The 17,264-nt window shown below is 40.5% G+C and overlaps 1 protein-coding gene across 6 annotated transcripts in view; it reads left to right on the forward strand.

The window, feature by feature from the left end:
• foxp2 (forkhead box P2) overlaps nt 1-9,290 on the forward strand; it is a 103,880-nt gene extending 94,590 nt beyond the window's left edge. For 4 of the 6 annotated variants that reach the window (XM_042402903.1, XM_042402902.1, XM_042402904.1 and 1 more), the window contains 5 exons: nt 1,282-1,403; nt 1,715-1,784; nt 2,778-3,085; nt 5,846-5,899; nt 7,753-9,290. In XM_042402903.1, coding sequence (XP_042258837.1) covers nt 1,282-1,403; nt 1,715-1,784; nt 2,778-3,085; nt 5,846-5,899; nt 7,753-7,897 — 699 coding nt within the window. In that variant the 3' untranslated portion in view covers nt 7,898-9,290. The remainder of the gene's footprint in view (nt 1-1,281; nt 1,404-1,714; nt 1,785-2,777; nt 3,086-5,845; nt 5,900-7,752) is intronic. The other 2 variants (XM_042402905.1, XM_042402907.1) reach the window with 1 other exon arrangement.
• Nucleotides 9,291-17,264: the final 7,974 nt, after the last annotated feature.

The raw sequence follows: 17,264 nt of genomic DNA on the forward strand, positions 1-17,264 counted from the left end.
CAATGATATCACAATGACATTAGAAATATCATGTCTCAGTGTCTCCCACCCCACACAATAACTATGGTGATCTATTTACATCTACAGCTCCACAATTCCCTTTGTAAGCATTAGTGGGATGATCAGCGATGGGCTTGTCATTTGATTAACAGAGAGAATTTGTTTAAAAAAAAAAAAGAAAGAAAAGAAATGAAAGGTAGTTTAATATCTCGACTTGGTCTCATCAGCTCAAAAGAGGGATCTACCCCCACACCCCAACCACCACCACCCACCCCACCCCACTTTTCCTCTCTCTCTCTTTTTCTCTCACCCAGAAGCTTATTAGTTCTAACTATATAGCATGCATAATAAAACTGCTCATTTGCTCATTAATATTAAAATTATCATATTCAGAGCCATGGGCATTAAGATCAATCAAATCCTGGGATTTTCAGGTCAGATGCGAGATCTGCTTATGAGTTTTTTTTTTTTCTATTTTTTCTGAATCCCTTTTTCTTAGAGAAAGAGCAGTACACACCAAGCTAAGGGAGATGATAAATATGAGAGGCAGGGATATTAAAGCCAAGGTTATTATTTGTAGAGTCTGATGCATGTTTTAATTATGGTCATATGGTCATATTAATATAAGAGGGCTTTTTTCCTATAGGTATTCTATATTTTGTAATTAATACAAACACCTTACTGGTTTATTTTATGAAATATATATCCTGTTTTAATTTAAAGACAGCTTTGATAATAAATTTAAAAGATAATTGTGTCATGTAAGCACGTATGTGACAGCACGTGGAGAATATTTGGACATATAGATGTCAGATACAGTTCAGCTTAATCCTCTGTGCTTGTTCACACACACACACACACACAATGACACACGGGCCTCCTGATGACTGTCTTTTTTCTTCCAATTCTGTCATCTTTAAAACGATGTGTCCATTAAGAGCAATGCTTTTCTGGAGCAGAAAGGGTTACTGACATCACCATTATCAAGGCCGGCATTACCACTTCTGTCACCACCATAAGCCATTCGCTATGCTGATTACCTCCTTTTAGCCTACTTACTCTGATTGATATGTACTGTGTGCAGGACTTGTAAGAGCATTCGCTTTCACTCAATTTTTACTAATTAAATCAATGGTGCGTGAATGTTAAGAATTTCTTCAAAATGTAAGAAAAAAATCAATTTCCAAGCCTTCAGTTTTTTTTTTTTTTTCTTGATGGATAATGAATGAATGCGATTCGTTTTACCTCATCCCCTGACCTGTGTGTCATCGCTCTCTGCAGAACGCCGTCCGCCACAACCTCAGTCTGCACAAGTGCTTTGTGCGCGTGGAGAACGTGAAAGGGGCCGTGTGGACGGTAGATGAGGTGGAGTACCAGAAACGCAGGTCGCAGAAGATCACAGGGTACGAATTCTGTCACCTCTCCTTAGATCTAGATCTGAAGGTCAATGACATCTAGAAGATCATAGAAAATCAGAGGGCCCGAATTCTGTCCTCCTCTCTGAGACACACTTCCTCTGTCTCTTTTTATCTGTCTATTCCTTTTGCTCTCTTTGTTTATATAGACTCTTATTCTCTCCGCTATGACACATGTGAAAATTATATTTAAACAATCTCCAGTGTGTGCATACTGTGTGTGTGTATTCATTCATTTTTACACTGAGAATTAATTTCGGTTTCTTTCTTTTTTCTCTGTTTCTTTATAACGCATTCAGAAGCCCATCTCTTGTCAAGAACCTGCCCTCCAGTCTTGGCTATGGAACTGCACTAAACGCCAGCTTACAGGTATGAACCAGAGCACCAGCACCTCACCAGCTGTCTGTTTATTTGACTGACAGGCAGGACTGCTGCCTGCCTGACTGATCAATTGAGTGGCTGAATGAGTGAGATTGCTGTGTACAGTATTAGTACTCAAACTCATGTGAGCAAGCAAGTTTTTTTTTTTTTTTTTTGTACCCTCAGGTTTCTGTCCATTTCTCTGCTTGTGTGTTTCTGTATCTCTCCTCTCACATCTCTCTCTCTCTCTCTCTCTCTCTTTTTCTCTCCTTTACTCCATCAGACTCAGAAGGCCACCCTGTGGTCGAATCTGGAAGCAACTCTTCCTCTTTCTTTACGTTCTTTTTTCCTCCTTTCAGCTGTGGCAGCCACCCTAGATTGATAGCGGCATGTGCAAATGCAAGGGCATGTGCATTAATATTTATCTAAGCTGTCATAAATGATTTGGCTTCATAGTGTACGCCAGCGAGGTGCTCATGGCAAAAACTTTAAAAATTTAATCACTGTATATAACTTTAATGCGAAGCAGGCGAAAGTGTCAGGAGTTTTTATTATTTTGAGGTAAAGTTTTGGGGGGACTTTTTTTAATAGCCACACACCACACAAGGGCATATGAATGGCAGCTGGGGGGAGATAGTTGTCAGCAAGGTGTCATGAGGGGAAAAATAGCCTCCAACTGAATGAAAAAAGCTTTAGACTGAGGCAACTGTATTTTAATAATTACTGTGTTAAATCTTTGAGTAAACTTCATTGACATCCATTTCTTACCTGTCTCTTGTATCACTATTTATCCTGCTCCCTCTCCCTCCATGCACCTTACCTCCCTCTTACCCTTTTTCTTGAACTTCAAGATCATGTTCTCTTATCTCCCCCCCTCCCTCCATCTTCATTCAACCCTTATCTCAATCTCCAATTGTCCCCCTACCTCCCTCTCACCCGCAACCATCCACTTTTAACCTCTTTAATCTCTAAATATTCTTCCTCTGTCTCCCTTTCCTGCAGGCTGCCCTGGCAGAGACCTCCCTGCCTTTGCTGGGGACTCCTGGCCTCATGAACAGCAGCTCCGCGGGTCCGATGGGAGGCAGCTGCCACGGCCTCCTCGGCGGAGACCCATCCGGACTGATGGGCGGAAGTCCACCCAGACTGTTGGGCGGGAGCCCGCCAGGACTGCTGGGTGGCAGCCCCCCAGGTACGCTGAGCGGCAGCCCCCCCACCCTGTTGCAGTCCGCCCATGAGGAGCTCAACGGCTCACTTGATCACCTGGACACCAACGGACACAGCAGCCCCGGATACTCCCCACCAGTACACATGTAAGTTCCTGCAGACAGAAGAATTCCTCCCTGCAGCTGAATCATTCTGCATTCATGTGTGTGTACTCTATGCACAGTTTTTATTCAGTTCATTTTTATTATTTTTAGTAATACAAAAATCTAAGTGAAAAGTGAGTAGTAAGTGATTTTTAAAAATACCATTTGTAGCTTAAACATTTACTTGTAGTTTAAACATTAATAATTCTTTGAAGGAACTCCATTTTTCTCTTTACTCTGTATTACAAGAAGCTATCTTTTTTACAAGAGGACATCATTTATTATAACAATATGGTGAACAGTGTTTTCTTGCAGCAGGAAACACACAAAATCTGATTGAAAGCCTTTTAAATTGATCTCCTTTAAAAAAAAAAAAATCTGTTCTTCATTTTTAATATCAGTAAAAATGATGCCTTAATAATAATAATACACGCAAATTGATCTCCATTAAAAGTGGCCAGTGGGTCAAAGGGGTCCCCTAACCCGAACCCCAGAGACTCTATTACACTCACTGCACTGCAGTATTTGCGAGACACAGACTCACACATCACACATTTTTATGAGTACCTATCTGAGACTGTAAGAACATGCTGAACCATCCACCTACACTGACTGCACTCGATGTCCTTATGCCCTTTGTTAGTTTAATTGCCTGATATTTAACCCACAGTACCAGTATTTTCCTCAGTTTGCCATGACCTGAGGGCAAGGTTCAATTTACACCATGTATTGTATCATAAGCAGACTTTTTTTTTTCCTTCCTGTCTCTCTGCTGTGGTAATTTCAATGACACTGTGCTTATACAGTACCTGACATTTTGGATAACAGTTAGTTCTAGTCTATAAATAGATTCTATTACACATTTGTCTTTAATTACAGCACTGTCTGCATTATAGGGGTTTAGCTGCTATATTTTATGCAAGACTGTTCCTATTAATATTTAGCAGCTGTAGCATTAATTACTCTAAAAATCTCTCCCTTTCCCATCTCTGTTTTAATGGAGCTGAGAGAGAAAGAGAGCGTTTTTAAAAATTGATCTCATGTGAGTTTCAGGAATGTCTGAGACAAAATGTGCTCTACCTGAGCCAGTGATGTCACACAGGTCTCTCTGAATCACACACACACACACACACACATATTCTGAGACAAACACACAGATATTACACATTAATGATAAGCAACCCACTGTCCATCAGTGCCCATGTTGCAAAGTCAGCCGACATTAGCTAACCACTTCTGTAATGGAGAAAGGATGCACTATGGCTCCATGCGTCTCTCTGAGTGTATCTCAGAGAAGAGAAAAGTCTTAGGTTAATACTACCAGACGTCTGTACAGTACGTTAATCTATTTGGACGTGTTTACCCCTCTCTGAAATGGGGTGTTAAGTGGAGCAAATCTGCCCCACTGTAGACAGAATCCCAGTGTTACCACTCCCCCAGGTCATTTAACTTTTAATAACAGGACAGCACTGACTTTCTCTTTCTTTCTTGCTTTCTTTTCTCTCACTCTCTCTGGCTACGCTGCCTTGACACTGACATGAGTGGCTTTTGAAGATGAGATGCATCCATCCCTTTCTCCCTCTCTCTCCCTCCCACCCCGCCATCCCCGCCTGCCTTTACATAGCCACGACAACCTCAAAATGGAAGAAATGTGTCATGACTGGCTTTTCCAGGATGTGTTTAAATAATGGAGTGGCTTGTAGCACTAAACTAAATAGTACATCACCTTAAAGGCCTTTCTCAGGAGAGGACTCCTCAGCACAACCAAGTAAATCCAACAATTAGACAAACCTCTCCTTCCCCTCAACGTCTAAGGGTTAATGCTAGCTGCTTAACCACAAACCAGATAGCCCCAGGCCATGCTGGGTGTGTGTGTGTGTGTGTGTGTGCACATGTGTGTATGCATGTGCATTACACCCCTGTACACCCTAAGGGGTGTGCTTAAAAGAAGTAGTACTGTACACCAGAAAGGCTTAAAAAACTGCAACTGTATAATTATAGTTTTAAACTTGAGCAAATTCACTCAAAATAAAAACATCCAGAGTAGAATATGTATGCAAGTGACCGTCCACATAAATACAATCAATTTATTTTCTGTGTCTGATGCTGTCACATCTAATTGTGTGGTGACCACCCCTGTTTGGTGTTAGTTAATGAATCATAGTGAGATGTTATGAATGTCTTTGATTGTCCCCCCCCCAGTCCTCACCCCTGCCTTCGCTTCCCCCACCTGCTCTCCCTCCCTCCCTCCCTCCCTCCCCCCCACACCACCTCTCCTGTCCCCCAACCTACCATTAGGCCTGTGGACTAATGACCTTATTTGCATCTCTGACATACCTCTGCATGATTGCTGGTGCTAATCTTCAATTGATGTGAGAGCAGGCATCTCGAGAGCACACACACACACACACACACACACACACACACACACATACACACAAAGCACCACATATTTATTACACCGCAAAGTCCAGCGTTTACTCCTGAGTGACTCAATAATGGCAGCTAGCCATTAAGTACTAAATGGCTCATCCACATATTTTAATAAAGTGTCAGAAAGCTCAGGCCTGTGAATACGGTCCTGCATATTTTTCATCAAAGCCACACAAACACCTAATGAGCTGCATATTAAAAGCACATGAGAAGAGACGAGATACGTCTCACATTCAGTTCTGCCTATTGATCAATGTGATGCATTCAAGTGCAGACTGATTATCGTTTTTAAGCGATGTCGACTAAAAGATGGTTTGGATTTTTTTTTAGACAACCCAGCTGTGACAACATTGTGCAAGTTTTGTTTCCATTTCACAAAATGAGGTATGCATTCTTGTTATGTATTGAAGGGTTTGGTTTGTGTGGATTTAGAGCTGCAATTAATGATTATTTTCATTATAGATTAATCTGTTTATTTTATTTCTGTAAAATGCTAAAAAAAAAAACAGAGAAAAATACCCATCAGAAGTTTAGTGATAGATATTGCAGATTGATGTTTCAACTTGTTCAACCAACAGTCCAAAAGCGAAAACAAATTCAAGCTAAAATGATTAAAAGCAGGAAATCCTCACATCTTATTTGACTATTCTGTAAAACCATCTCAGGCCTATACAGTAAGCATCTATAAGGATTTCTACAACTAACATTAAACATTTAAATGAACATGATCTAATTTTACTGTATTCACAACACTAACAAAACACATTTTTACAAATCAAAATTGACACAGAATTTGACTTTTTTTTTTTTTTTTTTTTTTTTTAATGACCCTTTTCATTCCATATTCAGAGTTTGTGTTTTTCTGTTTCTGTTACCTCTGGCTGCGGTGTGTTTTTTTTTTTTTCTTGGCTCTGACTGCTTCCATGAATCTGAGGGCAGAAACAGAAATATTCATCGCTCCGCTAGCATCCTGCTAAGATCAGCCTCCTCTCCTCATCCCACCACAGCAGAATATTAATTTACAGTATTTGGCTCTGAATATTAAAGTCATCTGTACCTTTTAAAATTCTTTTCAAATTCAATGCCCCCCCCCCACACCCCCACCCCACCCCACTTCACCCACCCTTGCCACTGATGAAGGCAACCCAAGAGAGAGGCTATGAGACGCGTCCTAACGTACTACTACTTGATAAGTCTCCCTCTCTCTCCCCACTCTCCTTTTTCAAAGTCTATGGGGATTTTCTGATGCATCCGATGTGTCAGAAATAATTAGGTTTTGTCAGATTTATCATTGTGGCACAAACCCCTCTCCCTGACTAGGGCCCCAGATCATGTTATGCCTTGTTTGTGTGTGACAGCATTATTATTCTTGTTAGTCGCCCAACACTTCTTTTTTTTTCCTTTCCGCCCACTCCTCTGTTGTTCTGAAGGGAGAGGCGTCCTGCTCACAGCACTGCTGCTTTCTGCCCAGCGCTTATTGACAGTGGCTAAAGATATTCATCCATTTAGAGTTAAAAACATGTATCATGGTGTCCGAGCGAACTGCCGGGGCTGAAGTTGATTAATGGCAGAACCTAGCTGCCGGTTTTTCCTCTTGAGGAGCGACATGCACAGCCCCTGCATATTAACGAGTGGCTGCGCTTTCTATTAACTAGATAAAAAAGCCTCTCCTCTGCCTTTGCTCCAGGGGGCTTAGGGATGAGAAATTCTCCATTATTTATCATGTGGCCTGTTTTTTTCCCCCCTTTTTCCTTTTTCATGTATTTCAACCTGGTGTCATCAGTAAACTTTTAAATGCCAAACATGTCTGAAACATCACAGCTTATCGGCCTTACAGGGGCCATGTTTTTCATGCAATTTTCATGCGCTTACTTACAGTAGACGTGAGGCATCATGTCGAATTAGCGTCTCGCAAACAACATGGTTGTTACTTCTTACTAGATAATGCATGTAATGGCATCTCTTTTTTTTGATGCAACAAAATATTTATCTGTTAGCTGAACAACACATTGTGTGTTCTACGTGCAGTAAAGGGAATAAATAACCAGAAAGCTTTTGTGTCTTTATCATATAAATATAGTAGTAGTAAATTGCATTGCTACATTTTTCTCTCTGTCTTTTATACTTTCAGTTGTTTTCCAATTACCGTAAAATTTGCATGTAACAGAATTAAGTCAGAATTTGTCATAAAACCTAAAAAAAACCTCAAATTTATTGCTACTGTGATTGTGTCGTAGGCCACCAGTTCACGTGAAGGAGGAGCCACTTAACATGGATGACGACGACTGTCCGATGTCACTGGTGACGACAGCCAATCACAGTCCAGAGCTGGACGATGACCGGGAGCTGGAGGAAGGGAACTTATCAGAAGACCTGGAGTGACTAGGACACCGTTTTTGGTCGACGTATCCCTTCATCCAGCCGCACTGTTTCTCTCACACAGACCTCCTGCAAGACTAGAAACCACTCCACAGTCCAAGCAACCACAGCTGACTCTCTTTGTCTCTCTCACCACTGGGACTATTTATTGAGCATGCATCCGGATGGAGACTGGTCCAAAGGAACTCTTTGATGCAGCCCTTTGGGATCCCCAAACATGACAGGCATGGGATGTCTGATTAAAAAATTAAACTCTTTGAGACATATTTCATTAGAGATGGCGTGGCCACATACAGTACAAGGATGATGGACTCATGGATGGGGGAAAAAAACACGAAACAAATGAGCAAATCATGTTCCGTTGAAAGCTAGCGGCCTCATATACTGCCAAAAAGGAAGACGTTTTATGTTTGTGAATAATCCAACCCACAGTAGTTGTTAATGTCTAGAGACAATTGCTGGTTCAATTCAAGTTGTTGCTCTGTTTTCATTTGCACAGGAGTAGTATCAGAAATTTGTGTCACTGCCTGTATGTTGCTATTATTAAGAAAAACCAGTATATTATTTTCAGCTTTCTTTTTTACCATCGTTAATTTCAAGATATGATTTTAGACACCACCAACTGTAAATGCCATTCCCTGAATCGCACCAGTAACGGAACTGCGGTACCAAGACTGTTGTTGCAGCTGTCCAAAAAAAAAGAAAAAAAAAAAGGAAAAAAAAGTTGGCTTCCAGTCTATTATCTGTTTGTGATTAAAAGTAAAAAAAAAACTGGAAATTAAGTTGGGAAAAAAAAATGAATTGTTTGTGTAAAGCACCATTTACAAAAACGAATGCATTTCTGCATAATTTTCCTCTCGCTGTTCTCCTTACCTCCTTGTTCTAAAGCTTTGTCTACCTGCAAACAGTCACAGGCAACAGCTAGAAACCAAAGCCAACACTAGCAATGGCCAATAGCTTATAGACAGAAGCCACCAAACTCCTCTTGGTCCGCCTTCTGTGACTTTAAACTAGTACAAAGAGAAGCTTTCGTTCCGCAAACTACCTTCGAATAACCTCTGGGATTGTTTCATTTAGCCCTATACAAAGATGATCACGAGAAAGAGAGAGGGGGAAATAAATGTGATGTGTAATTTGATTACTCATAGAACGTCCACTTTGGAGATTTTCTGCCAGGCATACTGTCGGTAAAAGGTAATGTGATATTTGAACTGCAGGCATTTTTGTGCTGGTGATTTGACTGGTAGAGAGCAGCTAACTTGTAAAAGTGGATCATGACCAAAACAAAGCATTTGTATATTCAATGGAAGTGCAGAATCATTGTGTTGTTGTGAAATTTATTTTAATTAGATTTTTTTTAAAACTTTTTGTTATGCATTACACATCAAATCATTGTTTTTATAACAACATCATTTGTTTTCTAACCTGGTGAATATGTAATGTTCTAAGTGGGACTGTCAAAATAATGTCACGTCTTATTTCCGTGGCGGTTTTTGTTCCGAGCCGCGTCGAAACCGAAACTGAAAACATCGCTAACCAAACATGAAAAATATCTAGTGAAGCCAAATAAGTCATAATTTCAAGTTGATATGAAATGATGTGGCTTGGTTACCATGTAAAAGCAAATAATAATAGCCATTGCAGAAGAGGATATCTAAGGTGAAAGGTAAACCTTTTCTAGGTGATATTTGCTTTAAACTTGTCATCAAATACTCATTGTGTGGTTCATAGCTTCTGAACTATATAGACACAACTGGTGTTAGCAAAGGAGATAACGTCTCTGTTGCACCAGTGTATTCTGTATAGGTAGCCAGCTTTTTATAACACACTCGGTATTTATAGAGATTAAAGAGAAGTAGTTATTGTGGAGACTATGTCCCATTCCTTTAAGCTAATGTCATCTAGAAAAGTGTTGTTGCTTTAATGGTCATTTCTGTTTTCAGTAAACCAAAGTTACACAAAATTCTGCCTCCTCTTGTATGGGATAAAGAAATGCTAAAACAACCACATACACCCTGTCAGAGACTAGCAGACATGCGCGTGAACACACACACAGACCCCGAGCTTTTGGTCTGCCAACTTTCTTGTTTCGGTTTAAATCTCCAGCTGCAGAAAATGTATGCTGTCAAAGAACCGACTAATGGCTTTTGTATTGTGCTGTAACGAGCAACGCGTCTGCCCGCTTTGACCAAAATGGAAACACACTGTACATATGTTGTTTTCAAGTGTTGAGCCAAGCCAAGAAATTGGCTGTAAGAGCTTAACACGCAGACACGTGCAGTACTGTACAAACACACAGCATGTAAAATACACACTAGAACACACACACACACACACACACACACACACACACATGCCAGTTCCACGTCAAGAGGGTACTGGGCCCAGGAACAAAGCTTATCCCTTCAATACTTAGCTGGAGTCAGCAAAACGACTTGAAGACGACGTTCTTAATAATCTTATCACACCAAATAAAAAGGACGCCGCGTCTTTCAAAAAAAAAAAAAAAAAAAAGGGTTCTCCCACTTACCCAAAAAGGCTTTCTAAAAGCTTCTACCTCTGCACAACAAATTCAGAACAATTATGACAGATTGCACGAGTTATTAGAATGCCACAAGAGCTGTTACACTTTACTACGCTTGTCTCATAGGACGTGGCTCAAACCAACGTTTACATTCCCTGCGTCAAGATATGGAAGATTTGCATTGTAATAGGTTGTCCTCAAACATTTGTAGAATGATAATGTATAGATTACCTGTAAGGGAATATTGTGTTTTAAAAATGCATGTCTAAAAATCATTTGGTGGACTGGAAACAAGAACTAATAAAAAGAATATAATAAAAATCATCGGGACGATGGCCTAAATATACGTACAATGCATCGGAGTGCATTACCTCAGATATACTGTTTTGGGAGGGATAAAACCTGTCAGCCACAGAATGCATATTACCTGTAGATTTGCATGGGTTTTGTATAAATTAAGTAAAAAAATGTCTAAAATAGTTGCTTGCACATAATACCAGAAAGACCTCCAGAACTGCGATCTGCTCCTCCACTAGATTTTAGGATTGTCTGGATTTTCTGGGTTGATTTTGTCTGTATTTTGATAACTGTGCATACTTATGTAAAAAAATGTTGGTGGACCCATAAATTTACCAGACTTTTTTCTAAGAGGAAAAAAAAATCTCAGTGTTTCTTTTCTGACTTACCTGAATTTTTACTGTTTCTCTCTCATTGCTCGCTAAGAATAGCAAACCTGCTTTTTCTGCATCTGCTTTGCGTAGCTGTAAGGCTTAACCTAATGTGTGTATTTATTGCTTGTACCTCTGTGCATACTTTATGAAGCATTATGTCTGGCAGTTGAGTCATGTATCCTTTCTACTGCTATCCTTCTCTAATAATTGGGAATATGATCCCCCTATGTATACAGTAAATTGGGACTGTAGCAAACATATGTTTATGTAATTGGTGAAAACTTTTTTTTTTTTTTTGGTTTGATTTCCTTTTTGATCGAGATTCAACTACTTTTTTTGATACTTTTCATTACTGTGTACTGTGTCCATACGTTAAAGGTTCTCTGACATTAGAAGGTCATGGTTGAGAATTGTAACAGACGTTATTATTTTCTGTATTCATGGCATTTCACTGCTGAATAAAATAAAGGACCAAAACTTGGAATTTGAAAAAGCAACTGCCTACCTCCACCATCAGAGAGTAATTTTTTTCCCCCCACTGTTACACATTTATCTTTTATTCTACAAAGGCACAGCCATGAAAATCTAGCTGGCATTACACTTTTAACGTTTCAGGAGCTGCTACTTCAGAGATGTGAAGGAATGGGTTGGAAAAAACAATTAAAGTTTAATGTATATGTTACAAGGCTTTGTTCCAGCTTCCAGCACCTAGAGTCTTGTTTAGAGGAGCGGGACAAGGCACCATATTGCCCACCCCTCTGGACCTGTAATGGGTTTAGCCTTTGTATGATTCAAGCCCACTGCTTTAGTATACACGGAAGTAGTGCTGTGAACCTTTGAAAAGCTTTTGTAAGAAGTGACTTACGCAGCTAGGCATAATTTCTGAGCTACATACTGCAAAAGTGGTTTTGGCACAAACCACATTATTAAGTCTGTTGTCATGCTCATGTAAAAAAAAAAAAAAAAAGACGTCTGGCTTATTACCATCAGGGTTCTGCATCATGTAGAGAAAACAAAGATGTGAAATTTCATCAGACGTCTCCCATTTTCCATCCATTTTCAAGACGGCAGTTTCCTCTTGACACTTCAAAAGGAAAAAAAAAAAACATGCCTTGTAGCCTTTTTGATTGATGGATGTTGACTGGTAAAACACTATGACAGGCCATGTGGCTAAATCAACTCCAGCTGGCCTACCACACCTTGTCGGTCATGGAGCAGCCACACACTGACACCCTCATTGAGATTCAAACTGAATCTACCATGACCAATAGGTTGCCCATTAGCTCGCCTGTATGCCGAGAGCACTTCTACACGTTCCAAAGGGTGCTCAGGGACATCGTGGGACCCTTTGAATCATGTCCGCTGGTCATTTAATCGTAACGCTGATGCATGTTCTTTTTCCTTACCATATGATGTCCCATGAGAGGTCAGAAAACAACAGCATTTTTCATAAAGGCGCACAGACACACTTCTGTCCCCCCCCCCCCCCCCCCCCCCCCAATGACAGTCCCAGGCATCAGCCATGGCAGGCTCCTGTTATCTCCTCAGCAATGGCGTTCCAGAGCATTAGCTAGCTCGCAAGGCACTCGTCTTCCGTGCTATTTATGCACTTGGAAGTGTTTGTGAATTCAAGTGAGGGATCGCATACGGAGTGCAACAAGGGCCGCTGTGTACTACACAACATCAGAGGGAGCTCCGGCATTAAAGTGTGAGAGCGCCTGCTATAGACCCTTCTTTCAAAGGCCATGAAATAATAATGGGTTGTGGTTAGAGAGGTATCCGTGAGTCACACTGGCTGCTTTTCATAAAGTGGAGTTATTTACAGTGCGATGAATAAAAGAAAGGGTAGCTGGTGATGCAAGCCTTTTCCACATGAATGGTGGGGGGAAAGAAGACCCTCTAATATACAGTGGCAGTGCAGTATACTACATGAGACTGGGAAAAATACAACACGCTGAAATAGGAGATGATTTTTGAAAAGGTGATTCTCAGGGAAATTGTTTTGAAGTCTTTATACTAAGCTAACAAGCTGCTGGCTCTAGCTTCATATTTACTGTACAGACATGAGAGTGGTATCTACTCATCTAACTCTCAGCAAAACAGGCCTTTTCTCAAAACGTCAAACTATTCCTTAAACCTTTTTGACACACTGTAGCCTAGATCTCACAATGGTATAAGAGGCCAACTGGTTTACATCCTATCCCTCTGAATTAGACAGTGCGTCCTTGTATCATTCATTTCATCTCCAACACTGACCAATTAGGTCAATTTATGAACCATCCCCTTGTGAGATTGGGTGGTAAATATCTCTAGTCTCACAGTTTATTGATTGAGAGTGCAGACTCTCTCTCTCTCACTCTGTCTCTTCCTTTCTCTCTCCAAACCCTTCTGACCTGACGATGCGTGTCGGCTCCCTAGAAGACCCTTGCCCCCAGGCTGCAAAATTGCCTGCTAAATAGTCCGAGGCAATGGCAACGCTAATTGAGATCATCATTATTATAATTGCGAGCCCTGAAAAGCGCGTCTTAAATAATTTGCATTGCTCTCAAGTTGATATTGGACGCAGTGCAAAAATAATTGCATAGCTTGGAGGCATGACGCTCGGTTCGGTGGTGGGCGAGGGGACTCTTGTGCCCATTCCCTCGCCCCACCCAGCTCCAGTGAATGCCCAGCTGGAGCCAGCTTGGCCCACAAGGCATTGTGGTCCCATTTCGGATGCCGTCACAGGGGTCGCATAGTTGTCTCTTCAGCAATTTTTAGTAGATTTTTTTTGGTTGAAGTAAGGTGTTGGTTAAGTTTTTGCCCACTTTTATGTAAAAACATCCTCTCAGTCAGCAAATTTTCCTCAAATCAGGTAAAAAAAAAGACACTTCTTTCAAATAACAACAAAATTCCCATGAGATCAGACTCCTTTAATGCTCAACCCAGTCTTGTGTTTTCCACTGGTCACTAAACCTGAATTCAACCTCACCTGCCCCATCGCCACACATCTGAATTTCCACTGAGCTGAAGGAGCTGCTGAGACAGGCAAAAAAAAAAAAAAAAAAATTGTGTGACCTCGATACATAAAACTTCACTCATCATTACATCAGAGGGTCTTGACGTCAAGGTACTTTTTCACTTTGTGTGGATGTGATGTGCAGGCACCGGTGTAATGTATGCAAGAGAAATGCCTATTTCTCCAACTGAAACAAGGGATTAACCCAACAAAATGGTGAGAAACTGCTGATATTTCATGAATACTTGCCTGTGGCATTATCTACCACATACACACACATTCTCATCCTATCATCCTCCTCTCTCTCCCTGTCTCACACACACACACACTCAGCCACACAAGCACAGAGAGACTTGACAATAGGCCTAATGAATATGATGTGGTAACTTGATATAACTCATTATTTGTTTTCTCTATGCGTTAACAACAACAACAACAACAACAATCCTCCGAGGCTGCGGATAAATCTTCTTTTTTTTTCCTGTGAAAATGAGCACATCAAACGAGAATGAAAGGGTAGAATCAGATTAACTAAATCCTCTTAGAAACAACACTCCCCTCAAACACACTCTTTGCCTTTATCACCCGTGTTTCCCCTCGTTTTCACACATTATATCTCTCTCACACATTGCTCTCCTCCCTTACATGTTCATTGTGATAAACCAAGCTGTTTGAGTGGGATAGCATGCAGGTGGCTGGAGAGGTTATACTGCGGAAAAAAGAATCCCAACTATCATCTTTAATCCATGGTAATCACATCTGGACTTAATCACCAATTCATAATGGAATTTATAATGGAATGATTTCAATTACCTACCACCACCGGCACCAAGTTCTGCAATTAAATTAGGACAATGCAATTGTATGTCTTTGTCTCAAATCTCCATATGTTTGGAGTCTGGTGCCCTTTTTTGTTTGTGGAACTTCCGAAGGAGAAGTTTGGTCTTGGCCTCATGGAAAAGAAAGACTTTTTTTTTAAAAAAAAGAAAAGGAAACCTAGGGAGTTGATCATTGTGGGGGTTGGGGATGGTAAAAAAAAGAATATCTAGCATTAGTGAGGAATGGTGGGTTAAATCACTTACTGAAGATTTTTAATGACATTTCAGTGTTCCTCGTATAATTACTCTTCATCCGAGATGGGCCGTAATGCTGTTGGACAGTCGCGGTTCAGGCTCGCTAGCTCGCTTCATTAGCGTGTCATTCCTATTTCACATCAGAGGCTTTAATTGTAATGCTGAATATGCACAGCTCTCCACAGAAGCCTAATCAAAGTGGATCCACTTGTATTATTAATATCAGAAATCAGCCCGCTTGCTATTTTTTTATAAATAAAAGAATACAGACGCATAAATCAGCTGTCATTTATTAGCATGGCCCTGGCATATCCGCCAGACATGCAAGAAGAGCAACCCCACCCCATCTCCGTTCCTCCCCTGCATCACTCATCAAGATTTAAAAAGAATAAAAGACAGAGAGGAGAAAAAAGGGAAAAAAAACTGCATTAAATATACATACTAATTCTGCTGTGAAGTAATCAGATTACAAAGCAGGTGACACCGGGCGCAAAAAATTTGGATGGCTGGCAATAACGAGGGGATGGAGATGTTCTGGAGGAGAAAAGGTGGAAGGTTGGATGGACAGAGAGAAAAGAAAAGATGGGAGGATTAAGGATTTACATTCAAAAGCAAAAAATATCACAATAGAAGGAGACTATAGAGAAGAAACGGTGTGTTTGAGAGGGGGTGGATGAAGAATGAGGAGACTGAGTACAGGTTGTGCTGACCAACCATAAAATCCAGCTGTGTTTTTGAATCCTGTGGCAGTGAGAGTCAAAGTGCCGCTCACCACTAATCCACATCAGTGGAAGGCTTTGGTGCTGATGCAGATGGCACACACAGGGCTAAGCAGACAGCTGCAACTGAATACCTGCTTTGTTTCTAAAAAGAAAACCTAACCCACACTTTGTGGAGGACAGAGTGTATTTCTTTTGACTTTCTTCTGCCATGTTGTGAACTGTCCAGACCTCTCAGGTCATCTATTGTCCTAAGAGTCAAAACGAAACATAGAGAATCAGCATTCAGTTTCTATTCCTATATAGAACAAAATCCCAGGAAACCTGAGGCTTGAAGTCTGAGTTCTTTTAAGTAAAAGCTTAAAACTTTTCTTAATGAATTAAATTTGGTACAATCCCTTCATATCTTGCACATCTTTGACTCTCCTGATTTATCAATTCTCTTCAACTTCTGTTTTATTTTACTCTTTTTATATTGCCTTGTGTCTCTTTTACCTCTTGTCTTCATGCTTTTTATGTCTCGGCTTGCCATGTTGTCATAAATGTACTGCTGTAAAAGGTGACTTCATACTAGGTTAATAAGCGCTGGCAGGCCAGGAAATATGTGACATGATGGAGTTGTGATGTCAAAAAAGACAAAACTGCCATCAACAAGTCGGTAGTTTTGTGAATTATATGTTCTTTTCACAGCCTGAAAATAAACACAAATCCAAGATTGCATTGGTAAATATATAATCTGTTTATCTGATGATATAAAATGTTTTCTTTAACCAGTTTAAGACAGAAGCCGACAACAAAAGTGTGCCCTGCAAGACAACACTGTCACATTTAATGTCAGAATACAAAGAAAGTTATGACAGCTTCAGGTGAATGAGGTAGACATGAATTATTAATTAGACATTAATGGGGAGACAGACATTAATTAGACATTAATGTGGAGACTCCTTGCTCATACAGAGTCTACCCTCACCTTCTCCCAGTCACATCCTTCCTCTCCGCTTCTATCTATAGCTCTTCACCCTCTCCGTGCCCACACCCCTCCACCCACTGCATGTTCTTTCTCATCTGTGTACAATATATAGACCTAATAGGTTGTTTGACCATGCGCTCCAGAAAGACCCATAGGAGCGTTTTCTAATATGCCGCCTCTATTGGCAGTAATCGGCAGGACAACATAATTTGTCTGTGCTTTCCAAAACTGTTACAAATCACTGTTAAAAAATAATGTTTTATGGTCTTATGACAACACTGTGCTTAAAGTCTGGTTAGGTTTAGGCACAAAACCACTTGGTTAGGGTTAGAGAGAGATCATGGTTTGGGTTAAAATGATCACTTGAAACATGGTGTGGGTTAAAGTAACTACTTCCTTAAAGTTAGGCAGCCTT

The sequence above is a fragment of the Thunnus maccoyii genome, chromosome 23 (genome assembly GCF_910596095.1).
Source record: "Thunnus maccoyii chromosome 23, fThuMac1.1, whole genome shotgun sequence".
In the NCBI taxonomy this organism is placed as follows: Eukaryota; Metazoa; Chordata; class Actinopteri; order Scombriformes; family Scombridae; genus Thunnus; species Thunnus maccoyii.